The sequence below is a fragment of the Trichosurus vulpecula genome, chromosome 9 (genome assembly GCF_011100635.1).
Source record: "Trichosurus vulpecula isolate mTriVul1 chromosome 9, mTriVul1.pri, whole genome shotgun sequence".
Classification (NCBI taxonomy): Eukaryota; Metazoa; Chordata; class Mammalia; order Diprotodontia; family Phalangeridae; genus Trichosurus; species Trichosurus vulpecula.
Genome location: NC_050581.1, coordinates 116,317,118 through 116,331,163, shown reverse-complemented (window position 1 = coordinate 116,331,163; position 14,046 = coordinate 116,317,118). Strand labels below are relative to the sequence as shown.

Genomic DNA, 14,046 nt, shown 5'->3' with positions numbered 1-14,046 from the left:
GAAGCTCTCAGGAGCCATATGCAGCCAGGCCACCCCAAGGTCAGAGAGGTCTGTCCTTGAACCCAAACTGCAGTGTGTGCAACTACTCACAAATGGCAGGGGTAAAGTAAAGAGGCCCAAGATCTGGGCACCAGTCCAAACTTTGTAATACGCTAACTGTGTGACCCTGGACAAGCAAGTCCTCTCTTTGCAGAGTGGGTTTCATCATCTATAACATGGGACAGATGAGCTAGAAGACCTCTGACTCCCTTCTGGCTAAGACATTCTACGATCTATGTCCTAAGGTCCCTTCCAGCTCTTACATTCTATGTTCTGTCTCTTCTACCTCTGACAGTTCTAAACTCTCTTCCAACCCTGAAATTCTATGTTCTCAGGTCTCTTCCAGCTCAGACATTCTCTGTACTAAGGTCCCTTCCAGCTCTGATACTCTGTGTTCTAAGTCTCTCCCACGTATGACATTCTATGTTCTAAGGTCCTTTCCAGCTCTGACATTCTATGTTCTGAGCTCCCTTCTGGCTCTGACATTCTATGTTCTGAGCTCCTTTCTGAGCTCCCTCTGACATTCTGTGTTCTAAATCTCATCCAGCTCAGATATTCTGTGTTCTAAGGTCTCTTTTAGCTCTGACAGTCTATGTTGTATCTATGTTATAAACTCCCTTCCAGGTCTAACGTTCTATGTTCTAAGTTCCCTTCTAACTAAGACATTATACACTCTACAGCCCCTACAGATCTATTCTCAAGAGACTGACAAAGAAAAACGAGCTATGCCCCAAAATAAAAAGATTGAATTTGTTGTATTGGGTAATTGAAACCAACCAACTACAGGAAATCTGGGCAAATTACTTAGAAAGACCCATTGTTACTATACATATATACACACACACACATATATATATACATATATAGTCCACTCTTTGGGCCCCTGTAGACATCCTGAGATAGAGAATTTGGCCTGAAGCTGTTAGCCATAATCATCCCTTCAAAGACTAAGGGAAATTAGCTTGGGTCCAAGAACTAAGGTCCTAGGATGGACACTAGAATGAGTCTTAAAGGAGAGCTGACCTGCCTGAGCAGAAGTACCTCAAATATGCCTAACATCCCTGCAACTAATCTGGCCCCAGGACTCCACCAAGCCCTGCCTGCATTGTGCCTACCCCTGCAAGAAACTGGGGATTGAATTAAGTTAGCCTTTGCTCCTGGGAGGCCCTCCTGCACGCAGAGGAACCCAAGGTTCCCCTCAGAAAGCCTGGGATGCTGGGCTGCAGGCTGCCTAAGCCAGGGGCCCATTGTCAACCATACTTCTGTACTGAGCCTTGTCAACCCCATACCTCAGATGCTCTAAACCTCTTTTCTCCAGCCTTCAAAAGTCTCTGGTCTATTGTGGGAAAACTGCCTTTTGGCCTATGCCCTTCTCCTGGAAATTATGTATTAATTTACATTTGTATATGTTTGCCCCAACAGAATGAAAGTCTGCTTCACTTTGTCTCTGTATCCCCACTGCCAATGGGCATATAGTTGACCCTCAGAAATACTTGTTGACTTAAATCGAATAGTATTTAGAGCTGGCAAGGACCTCAGAAGTCTTCTGGTCCAACCTTCTCATTTTACAGAGAAGGAAACTGCAGCTCAGAGAGAAGTGACTCGTCTGAGGGCACATCTGGAAGAGCCAGGACTTGAACCCAGGTCATTAGAGTCCAATTTCAGCATTCTCTCCTCTGCACAATGCAGCTTCTTTGGAAAGAAATGCTTGATTGTAACAACAAATTGGGATAACTAATCCTTAATAGGATTATGTGAATATCATCCACAGCACTACTCCATGAGTCTCTGATGTCCACTGCCTGGGGCTGGGAGGGCACTGGATTTGGAGTTGGTGGGCCCTAGGTTTTCAGCCCCAGTTCTGCTAGCTGGGTGACTATGGGCAAGGCCACTTCACTTTCTCACCTGAAATATTCCTGCCACCCACCTCGCAGGACCATTGTGAAAGAGGAGCTCAAAGTGCTATGGATGTGGAAGGAGGGCCCTACGACTGCCTTCTTCCCATGGCGGTGGTGAGGACTGGAGCACTTTGAGAGGTACAACACTGGGGAAATGGGGGTTATTCTACTCCTAACATTCTAGCTGGGACAATCAACCCGCTGGAAAAACAGGAACACTCTAATAAGCTTTTTAAAAAATTACCTACAAGTTACGAACAAGAGAACACAGAGCCATAACTCACCTTGCTCTGCAAAACGAGAATCTGCTGGGCCCGACCACGCCAAGTCCCAGGGGATGATAACAGCTGCTGAATGTTGACGTCCTCCCCAACTTCACTTGCTAAAACCTACAAATCAGGGCCCAGTGGAATTAGTGCCCATTGCTGCATGTGAACCCCAGCTGACCACCTTTCATATCACTGCTCCACTGGGTTCAGGGACAAGGCTAACAGAGTGTGAGGGTAGAGGAGATGGCTAACCACCTGATAGATACCCAGAATGCCTAGGCATTGCCCCATACCCAACTGCCAGGGCTCAGCACAAATAACCTTAAACCCCAGATAGAGAAGAAAGCTTTCTTTCCAACTCCAACTCATTTCCCCCAATACACGACAGATTAAACATAAACTTGGCCATGGCAAATGCTTGTGTTTCTTTCAACCTGTTTCCCATTTTGCCTCAACCTTGGCTAATTCTGGATAATTACAGGAAGTGCATTCCACATGGTGTATTTGCAAAGCTTTGGCCCCACATCCCCTCTGTCACAGAGTGTAGAATCAGGCAAAGACAAATGGATGGCCATTTCTAAGCAGAGGCAAATGAAGAGGGAACAGAACATGTCAATCTGGTATACTAGGGTGAAATTGTCGGGAGCTTTTGAGGGGGACCAAACAGCAACATCAATGAAGGTCTGTGCCCAGAGCTGACTTGAGGTTTCAAATCTGAAAAAGTATGCTTCGATTTATAAACTTGGCCTCTTTAATGCCTGTCGACTGAAACCAAGCCATGTATACAAAGCTTTTTCAGCTTGTTTCCACAATAGAAGACTGTTTCAGAAATCTTGGCTAATATAAAAAGCTCCAGCAGAGAGGAAAGACTCTAAAGAATTCTAGTTGCAATCACTATTTAAATGAAAATAAATAACAAACCAATTGGGACCTAATTCCAACTCTGCACACTTTCTTTAGAAATGAACCTTTTAGTGTAAGGGAAAATGCCCTGGATTTAGTCAGAGCATCGACTTTGCCACTTACTAGCCACGTGACCTCAGGCAAATCTGCCCTTCTCTGGGCCTCCGTTTCTCATTTCTGTAAAACTGAGATAAACATATGGGCTCACAGGGTTGTTATGAAGAAAGTACTTTGAAAACTGTGAAGTGTTGTAGAAATGAAGCTTTTATTATAATTATTGCTGTAGTTGCTGTTATCAAGTAAAAGAAACCCAAAAAAAGGTCAACAAAATAAATCAAATAGACCCAGTGACATATCCAAACCTCACATTTCTGGAGCAATTTACCATGCCAAAGGTGGTTTCCTACAACAAATTTGGACATTTATTTGACAACGATTAGCACATTCTAAGTATAAGAGACAACGGAACTTGGGGTAGGGGCAAAGAGGGTGAATGTGTGTTCAGTGCCTAAGAGACCATGAAGTTGTGGACTGGGGAGAGACACTAGATCCCTCAGGCATCAAACTGAATGAGTCAATAGAGACTGTGGAAAATAGGTCAGTGCATCTTGAGACATGCCCAGCAAGAACGGCCTGATTTCCACGTGACTGAATATTTTCTACTTCTAAATACAACCTATTGTTCTGGTCTCCCTTGAATCTTGCTCTCCTAGGAATTCAACTGAGCTTGGCTATAATACAGGAAAACAAAAAAAGAGCCGTCTCTGGTTTGCCCTTCTCAAGGCCAAGGTGAGGCCTATGACGACAAGAAGAAGCTCAGAGATACCTTTTGTGCAACTTTGAGTTCCTGTTTGATGGTCTGGATCTGGTTGCGAAATTCTGTGATCTTAAAGTTTGCTGACGTCAGCTTGTCTTGCAAAGTTTTCACCTCTGGATTTTCGGCCTTAAGGAAAAAAAAGAAATGGAGAAGGAATTTGTTTTCAAATTCAGCATGCTGAGCACCCAGGGGTAGCAGAAAAGAGGCCAGACAGGACTAATAAAGAAAAAAGTTTGCCTTAATAGGATCAGCACAAAATTTAGAGCTTCCTCTTGTCATGTGGTCCCACCTCCTCATTTTACAGATAAGCCAGCAGAAAGTGACTCATCCCATGGGACACAGGAAGAAGTACCACAGCTGGGTCTCAAAACCAGGTCCCTCTGGCTCCAAATCCAATGCCACTCTATACCACCTCTACCAGATTTTTTAATGTCCTAAAATTATAATAGACTTTCATTAGTAGCAGTAATAATGCTTTAAAAAAGAATTTTGAGTTAGAGGGGACCAAATTCAATCCCTTCATTTTAAAGACGATGAAATTGAGTCCTTGAGAACCCCAAACAACTTGGCACAGCTTGTAAGAGGGGTGGAGCCCAGGTATTAAAATTCCAAGTCCAGCACTCTTTTAACATCTATAGTATGGAAGTATGTGTGTGTATACACATACATACATACATATATAAATAGATATGTATGCATATATATATGGATTTCTGGGATGCCCTGAAACATACATATGTCCTAACATGTACGTGTATACATACATTTATGCAAACATAATATCACAAAACAAGCTGGAGAAGAAAATGGCAAACCACTTCAGTATCTTTGCCAAGAAAACCTCAAATAGGGTCATGAAGAGTCAAACAGCAAAAATATATAGATATGTACATCTGCACATGTGTGTAGACATATGTGCGGTGTGTGGGCACACATGCATACGTATTATAGACACACGTGTACGAACTATTCACATATGTACAGCCACATGTACGCACGTATATATTCCTCCTTCATTATTAGTGGAAAGGCAATACAATAACTGTAAAAGTGCTGGTCTTAGATTCAGAACATGTGGGTTTGAGTCCTGCTTCTACCACTTGGATCATAGGATTTAGAGCTGGAAGGAACCTTAGAGACCTAACTCAACTCTCTCACTTTTACAGAAACTGAGGCTAAAAAATGTTGAATGGCTTGGCCACATTCCCACAGGTGGTGAGTATCCAAGCTAGAGTCAAACTCAGATCCCCAGCATTTCCCCCACTGCACTCTATTTCCTTGTCTGTAAAATGAGGTTAGACTCAATCAGCAGTTCCAGCCTTTTCAAGAATGAAGACTGCTTTTTAACATAATTTTTTTTTTACAGACTTTGAAATAGTAGGAGTTGTACTATTGCTAGCCATTGATCTGAGAAAAAAAATGCATGACTGGGTATGGACCCTTTGCAAAAACTTCACGACCTTGGAAGACCATTGTATTGTCCCTAATGGTCTCTAAGATCTGTTCCAGTTCTAAAAGCCGATGATCCTACCTCACAGCACTGTTGGGAAGAAAGTGCTTTGCAAGGCTCCAACTGCTATAAAAATATGAGAATATGAGCTTCTGTTCTATATGTGAGGTATTATCCTATCCTATCCTATCCTATCCTATCCTATCCTATCCTATCCTATTATCCTTTCCAAACTAATTTCTTTTCATTGACAATGAAAAGAAAAAGGAAATTAATCCTCTAACATCAGACCCACATGCTAAAAAATTTCATTGTAGAGGTAATTTCCAAATCAGAAATACAAGTCCTCACTCCCTAGAGAATGGAAAATCTGGGTAGGACTTGGTTCTCTGGCAGTACTGAGGCTCTACAACCTAGGCCTCACCCTCCTTTTTCTGTCACTGCTTTTATATGTGATGAATAAGGAAGACTAATCAACTGATTATCTTTCCATTCATCTCTCCAGTGGTCTTAAGGGATAAGTTATATTAAATGGTTAAGTTTCCCAGAAAGCTGAGGATTTGCCCCTTCAACTACCATTTTTTGGAAATGCTCAATATTTTGAATGGAAATCTTTCTAAAAAGTGTAATGCATATTTCTGCCTTTTTAAATGGAGGGCATCGAACATGGATTAACCTTTTCGGGATGATGCAGGGTCACTATAACTTCAATACTCACAGACTACTGGTTTTAAAGCTAGAAGTGACTAGCACTTTACAACGGGGGAAAACGGTATTTTCCTAATCTTAACATTTTGGCATGCTATTTACTATGTAGCACAAAGTGCACAGAAGGAGGGGAAGGGGAAGGGAGATATGAAGAGGAAGCAAGATCAAGAAACAGTTAGTAATCCAGTTTGACTGAGAAGTCAAAAGTACAAATTCCCCTTCATGTTCACACTATTGTATGATGAGAAGGGAACACTGGATAAGAGAAATGCGCAGTTCAACGTCACTTTTCTGATAAGACATTAAATAGAGGTCTCTATGTAGCAGAGATACAGTAGACAATGCCTTGTGTAACACGATTACCCAAAGCCCTGAGTGGAGAATGAAAGTGGAAATTCAGTAAGTTTGGAACCTAGTTGGCCTCAGGAGGGAGTTCTCCATTCTTGAACATTTATCTGACTTTTCTAAGCCTCCAGAGTTCAGATCACTATTACTGATCCTAAATTTGATAATAGCGCTTCTCCTGAGGACTGTTCCGTTCCTTGGTCTGTGGAGATCTGATCAAAGCCTTGGATCAAACACTTATCAACGGAAAAATACACTTATGAACCAAGTCATTAAGGCTCTCTCCTCCAGCCCCCTGCTTTTCCCCACTTAGCAATGACCTGTGACAGCAGGGGGTTTTAATACTTAGCACTGCTGGGCCCAGAGAAAGGGAGTGTGGTAGAATGGACAGGGCTCTGGGTCTAGCATCAGAAGCAGAGCACTACTTTCCTATCCTGGTTCCAATATTTAGTATCTATCTATGTGAAATCGCATTATCTCTTTGATCCTCCAGATTGTTTTGGGGGTTGGTGTTTTTTTGTCTCTTTAATGAGGATATTATTTGTTCCACCCGCCTCATGGAATTATTATGGGGAAAGTACCTTGGAAGTCTTAAAATGCTATAGAAATAGGAGCTGTTTTATCATAGTAGGTGCTCCAACAAGGAAACTGAGTTTATGGACATGATAGAGTCTGCCTGGCCAAGGGGAGCCCCATCCCCGGAGCTTGCTGGGCTCACTCTGTCTGCTGAGCCCGCCCTGAGAAGGCAGCTGGGGAGTCTGCACCCAAAAAGTCATGCAATCGAAGGGCCAGGCTCCCCAGCCTAGAGAACATGCAGGGATTCTACATGTGCGGGATCATCTAAGAAGGAAAAGTAATGCTGCCTTCAGAACTGAACCTAGGATGATAAATGCTTTGTAGAAATTGCTTCCGTTATCTTTTTTTAAAAAATTATACTATGTTATGGAAATGCTTGTATTGTTCTATAAAAAAATAATTTTTTTAAAAAACCCACTTCATGTTTAAGCTCATTCTCCCTGGGAATGGATGAGGTGGTAGAGGGGAGAGTGCGCCCCTAGGTGTTAAGGGGTAACGTTTATGCTTCTATCCTTGTCCTGTCTTCTCAATAAATATCTCCTTGTAAAAGCAAGTTAATGTCAATCTTAATAGGTGACATTAAATGGGGTGCTAATCATTGGCAGCTGATATGGGAGAGAACACATCAGAGTCTAGGCTAGAAGAGAGTAGCCCTAGGGCCCTGAGTGGTAGATACGGCCTCGCTTCAGCTCTCACCTCATCAGTGAAAACGGGAGTTAAGCATCCTCAGAGCTACACACACACACACACACACACACACACACACACACACATATACATACACACATACATCTGTTTGTAACCTTTTGGGGATCTTTATTAAGCTAGTCAACAACTACGCATTAAAAATCTGCTATACGCTGAGCCCTACTCTGGGGAAGAGGGAAGGGAAGGTAATCAGCTCCATTCCAGGCACTGTGCTAAGCACTATACAAACAGTACCTCTTTTGATCCTCACAACAACCCTGAGGTGGGTACTGTAATTGTCTTCAGTTTACAGTTGAGGAAACTGAGGGAGACAGAAGGTAAGTGACTTGTCCAGGGTCACACAGCTAGGAAGCATCTGAGGCTGGATGTGAATTCCTGTCTTCCCGACTCCAGACCCAGCGCTCTGTCCACAGCACCACCAACTGCCTATACTGGATGCTGAGGAGGATACAGAGTTCAGATAAAATGGGGTTCTTTGCTCTCAGGGAGCTTGCAAGGTCGTCCATCTTCCCAGAGTCCCTGCCATGTGCCACGTCCTTGCTTACTCACTCTCTCGAAGGAAAGGGAGATTGGCTCACGTGCATGTAGAAACTGTATTTCTACCAACTTGGTCAAACATGTTGGTGGATACAGAGTTATGGATGAACTGCAGGGACATTCCCCTGAGCTTCTGACTCCTAAAAAAGGGCCCCAGTGGGGGAATGGATGATCAAGAGAAAAGCAGTTGGTTCTATCTGCCCCCCACCCTAGCTCCTGCTTCACCTCCCCCGCTCCCATGCATGTACTCCATGAGTCCAGCTGCTGTTGACTAGTCAGTTATGTGATTTAGGACAAGCCATTTCTTCTCTCTGTGCCTCAGTTTTTCATCTATGAACTGGAGGGGATGGACTAGATTATCTCAAAAGTCTTTTTCTTAATTCTACAATGACATGTGCCAGATCTCCACTCGGAATCCAATATTCTTTCCACTACATCACACAACCACTCCACTAGAAAAGCTAGTGGACTGAACTCTTTGAACATTTTACTGCGTACCCGGTCTTTCAGAACACTTATTTAGCATCCTTTCTGGGATTCTCCCCTCAGGTGCACTTGAACTGGCACTCAAACTCAAAGGCTGAGTCTTCAGAGGGTAGCTGCTAGCCCTAGATTCTAGAGTGTGCCCTGTGAGCACGCACAAGCCTCCACCGTGTGCTGCCCTTGGACAGTCAGCTGATCCACACAATTACCTTTCAAAGAAGGCATTTACTCAGGTGGCATGGTAAGATCAGCAGCCACAAAGCAAACTTAGGGTGTGTACTCCCACTAATGTAGCATCTAATGGAAGCACAGACACTAAGAGAACATTGGTAGTGAAGTGCACACACAGGAACACATGTGCACCAGGGTAACTTACAACTCCAACACTTCAAGATCTGAAAATCCTCTCTTTCTTTGTAGAGTCCTCACAGCTCTAACTCTTGGTTGCCAAGGCTAATTCTTTTGGGTGCACAGGTAGGTCCCTTCTCGGATGCCTCCTGGAAGTGGCTTCCTTCCTCCAGAAGTGGCCACTTTCTGTTCGTGTCTGTCTGCAGAGTGCTGATGCTTTCAGTAAGTTACTAGGTGTTTATAATGTGGAATCAGTTCCCTTCACTCAGTGGCCAAGACTCTATAATCCTCTCAGGCTGGTTAAGGAACTTCTTCACACCTTGTTGTAGTGTTGGAGGAAAATCCTTTAACCCCTCCTTCCCCCGGCTAATAATTTGCTGTCCTCAGAAAATCAACAGTGATGCTTTTTGGCAAAGTCCATGCAGTATGGTTCACAAACAATCCAGAACCTAGCATTCTTTCACCGGGATTAGTGGGCCTTGTAATCACACTCACTTCCCAATAGGTGCTTTTAACAAAGCAGACACCATTTTATGAAACATATCCTCTACCTCAGTGAGTACAAAGGCCTGCGCCACCCAAAAGACAGGAAGAAAAAGGAAAAAGGGAAATCAAACTTCCCCCTTCAAGGAGAAAGCTTGATCCCTATAAAGCTGCCAGAAAACATGAGGCTCTCTCCATAGGGATTAAGGTCCCCACGGCTGACTTGAAGTCATCTCCTCACCCTTTAGGTAAGAAACCAAATCATTTTGTCTTGGTGCTTGTGTAATAACACAGGCCTGCTGGACCCAGAAGGGGCTAAGGCACTCATCCTTTTCCCGCTCCCATTAAAGGATCTATACTGCTTTGGATTCACATTCACAGACCAAGTTTAATCCTGGGATAAAAATTCCTCTGGGTCCTTGCAATGCATAGGGTACCCACAATATTTCCTGGGATCCCCTTTCAACCCAAGAGAAATACCCAACTGAATGTCTAAATGCATCCGTCATGGAAAAAACTTTGCTATTTTAAAATTAAAATAAATTCAGAAAAGCCTCAAAGAAGTGTACAGCTCCCAAAAAGGGATTAAGCACTTGGGGTTGATTACTCAGGATTTCTAGGCCAGCAGGCAAATCTTACCCTATGAAAAAAGAGTCCATAAGAATCTCAGATAAACTGATATGGACTCATGGCATGATTAAAAAAAAACTGCCAGAAAAATGGAAAACAGCCTGGCAGAAATTAGGCTTAAATTAATACCTTTCACCATATTTTGTAACGCATTCTAAATGGCCACATGACCTTAATATTAAAGATTATACAATAAAAATTTAGAAGAGAGACAGATCGTATATCTTTTATAGCTATGAATAGGAGATTGATTCTTAACTGGACACCTTCTGCACAAATACAATCAATGTGAGAAGGGGAGCAACTGAATGGAAAAAAAACAACTTTATATCAGATTTCCATGTTAAAGATTGGGTATGCAAGAGACATAAACAATTAACAGATATATAAAACCAAAATTCATTCCCCAAGTGCCCTGTTAAGGATTTGGTATCCAAGAGACATAAACAATTAACAGATATATAAAACCAAAAGTTATTCCCCAAGAAATAAGTGGTCAAAATATGTGAACAGTTCTCCAAATAAGAATTTTCAAACTATTAACAACCCATACGAAAGAATGCTCTAAATCACTCATAATAAGAGAAATGCAAATTAAAACAACCTTGAAGTTTCACTTCACAGCCTGTAAATTGGCAAAGGGGGGAACAGTCAATACTGGAGGGGTTATGCAAAGATAGGCACGCTAGTACACTTCTGGTGGATCTGTGAATCAGTACAATCATTCTGGAAAGTAATTTGGAATTGTGCAAATGAAATGCCTAAAATGTCCATACTTTTTGACCCAGAGAGTCTACTACTAGGCTTAAATCCTAAGGAAGCTATTGCTAAGAAGAAAGTTCCTATATACACCAAAATATTTGTAGCAGTACTTTTTGTAATAGCAAAAAAAAAAAAATGGAAACCAAGTAGATGCCCATCAATTGGGAAATGGTTAAACAAATTGTAGTCCATGAATGTAATGGCATATTATTGTGTTATGAGAAATAACAAATATGATGACTACAGAGGAGCATGGAAAGATGTGAACTAATATAAAGTGAAGTAAGCAGGTCTGAGAGAACAATACTCACAATGATTATGACCTTGTAAACTGAAACAACACACACACACACACACACACACACACACACACAAAAGCAAAAAGTGAATTTGTAAAATTACAAAGAACATTCATGACTCAAAAAAAAAAGATATGAGAAGACACTCCCAACCCACCCCTTTGCAGATATGGGAAGTCTACGAGTATGATACATTGCACACATTTTCAGACTATTCCTATGTATTGATCAGTTTTGCTGATACTTTTTCTTCTTTTTTTCAGTTGTCTTTAAAAATATTATTTGTTAAGGAGTGGCTCTCCTAGAGGCAAAGGAAGAGGGACAATAAGGAATATACTGTCAATGTTAAAAAAAAGACATCAGTAAAACTTTATTTTAAAAAAATGAACATGAATAGCTTTTATGGTATGCTCTAGGCAAATTGCAAATTGTGCAGCTAGGGTGGTGTGATGGATGGAACACCAGGCCTGGATTCAGGAAGGCTCATCTTCATGAGTTCAAATCCAGCCTCAGACATTTACTAGCTATGTGACCCTGGGCAAGTCACTTAACTCTGTTTGCCTCAATTTCCTCATCTGTAAAATGAGCTGGAGAAGAAAATGGCAAACCACTCCAGTACCTTTGCCAAGAAAACCTCAAATAGGGAACATCTGGACATGACTGAAAAATAACTGAACATCGTCATCAGTATTTGAAGTCATCAAAATCCGTACTGTTCATATTAGTTCCCATATTCATAATGGGTAGAATAATAAGCAGATATTAATACTGAAGTGTAAAATCATCCAAATGTTATCTCAGAGACTGATCTGACTCATAAAGGAAGCACCCTGGAAACTGGGTGATACAATTAGAGCTTGAAACAAAAGGAAAAACATGCTAACTTTTCTCTAGAGGATCCCTGAAAATCCAATAAGGAAGGTCCCAGATGGAGAATCACTCCCGTGGGACCCTAGAAATGCAGAGGGCACCCAAATGTGCGCTGGATGAAGCCCCTACAGTGCTAACACCAAGGTGCGTTTCCATTCAATAGGCCAAATCCCCAGAAGGTGGCTACAATTCCTAGGTTCTAGAGCATCCCCTGAGTGTGTGTATTTAACACACCCAAAAGTAGACGCAGCTCTCAGCAAAACGATGTACTAGATTTACTAAGAAGGCATAATAAGAACAGTAACTATAACACATCCCCTCAGAATAACCCTGGGGTACACTCTTCTACTAGAGGCAGCTAGATGGCTGCTAGTGGGCCTGTCTATCAGTGGACAGAGCACTGGACCTGGAGTCGGGAAGATCTAAGCTCAAATCAGGCCTCAGACACTCACTAGCTATGAGACTCTAGGCAAGTCACTTAACCTCTGTTTGCCTTAATCACACTGAAGAAGAAAACAGCAAACCACTCTGATATCTTTGCCAAGAAAACCCCAAATGAGGGACAGCTAGATGGCACAGTGACTAGAGCACCAGCCCTGGAGTCAGGAGGACCTGAATTCGAATGCGGCCTCAGACACTTGACACACTTACTAGCTGTGTGACCTTGGGCAAGTCACTTAACCCCAATTGCCCTGCCTTCCCCCCTCCAAGAAAATCCCACGTGGGGTCATGAAGAATCAGACTTGACTGAACAACAGGAGACATTTTCACATTAAAATATGAATGATTACCAGTTCCATAACAATGGGGGGCCTCTAATGTAGTAGAAAGAGTCAGAGAACTTGTTTCAGGTATTTAAGACCCTTGTGACCCGGGTAACCGTGAACCCTAAAGTGAACTCTCCTAGCTTCCTTACCTGTAAACTGAGGCAGTGGGACAAGACAATAAAAATAACTCATGGTTTAGAGAAACCTTTAAGGAGCAGGAAGCAGAGTTTGTTTTTTTGGAACAATCCTCTCAGTAAGGCAGCACAAGTATCCTACCCCAATTTTATACAAGAGGAAACAAGCTCCAAGAGGCTATGACTTGTGCGTGATCATACAGTTAGTCAGTGTTGGCGCCAACTAGATGGTCCCTAAGGACCCTTAACATTCTAATATCTATATATTATGGGATTTATATTATAGCATTACATCCATATCTATATAATCTATAATATCTATAACCCTATGATTATACATCTGCTCAAATTCTCTTAGAGACTTCAGACCATAGATAATTATGAGACACAAGTTTTAAAGGCAATTACAAGGATAAATTGTTTCACCTAAATGAAGCAGACAACACAACAAAAAAATATAAATGAACAGACACAGAGTCTTCTTCAGGTCAAAAACATAATTCATACCAAGATTCCTTCTATTATCCTGGGGTTGAACTGCTTGGTGACTGAATCTCGGCCTCCTTGTGCCTGGATCTTTGCCAAAGCTGTCTGTAGCTGAAAAAGCAAATGATTTGACTTAATATTTGATTCTATTCTGACATTATCCAGCAGGAATAAAGCACGTTGATGCTGGGGTGGGGGGTAGGTTAGCTGGATGACAATTTAACATTTATATTTTTACTTTATGGTTTCAGAATATTTATAATTGTTACGTTATTATTTTTCATAAAACTACAATGAGAGAGGTTGGACAAGAACACCTACATTAAGAGTGCAGGAGAAGAGGAGACAGAAAAGGGGACAGAGGAGTGGTAAGAGAGAGGTAGATAGTGAGAGGTGAATGGCAAGGAAAACCAAGATGAAGAGTCGAAACTACTTGAAGCCAAACACACTCCACAACCTTCATTCAACAAACCTTTCTTAAGTGCCTACCATGGACAAAACACTACGTCGGTCATCAGGGGAGATACAAACGTA

At 42.0% G+C, this 14,046-nt stretch overlaps 1 protein-coding gene across 1 annotated transcript in view; it reads right to left on the bottom strand.

The window, feature by feature from the left end:
* CCDC13 (coiled-coil domain containing 13) overlaps window positions 1-14,046 on the bottom strand; it is a 103,846-nt gene that overhangs the window by 71,321 nt on the left and 18,479 nt on the right. Inside the window, 3 exon segments of the mRNA XM_036739621.1 lie at window positions 2,222-2,326; window positions 3,936-4,052; window positions 13,534-13,623. Of these exon segments, the coding sequence (XP_036595516.1) occupies window positions 2,222-2,326; window positions 3,936-4,052; window positions 13,534-13,623 (312 nt within the window).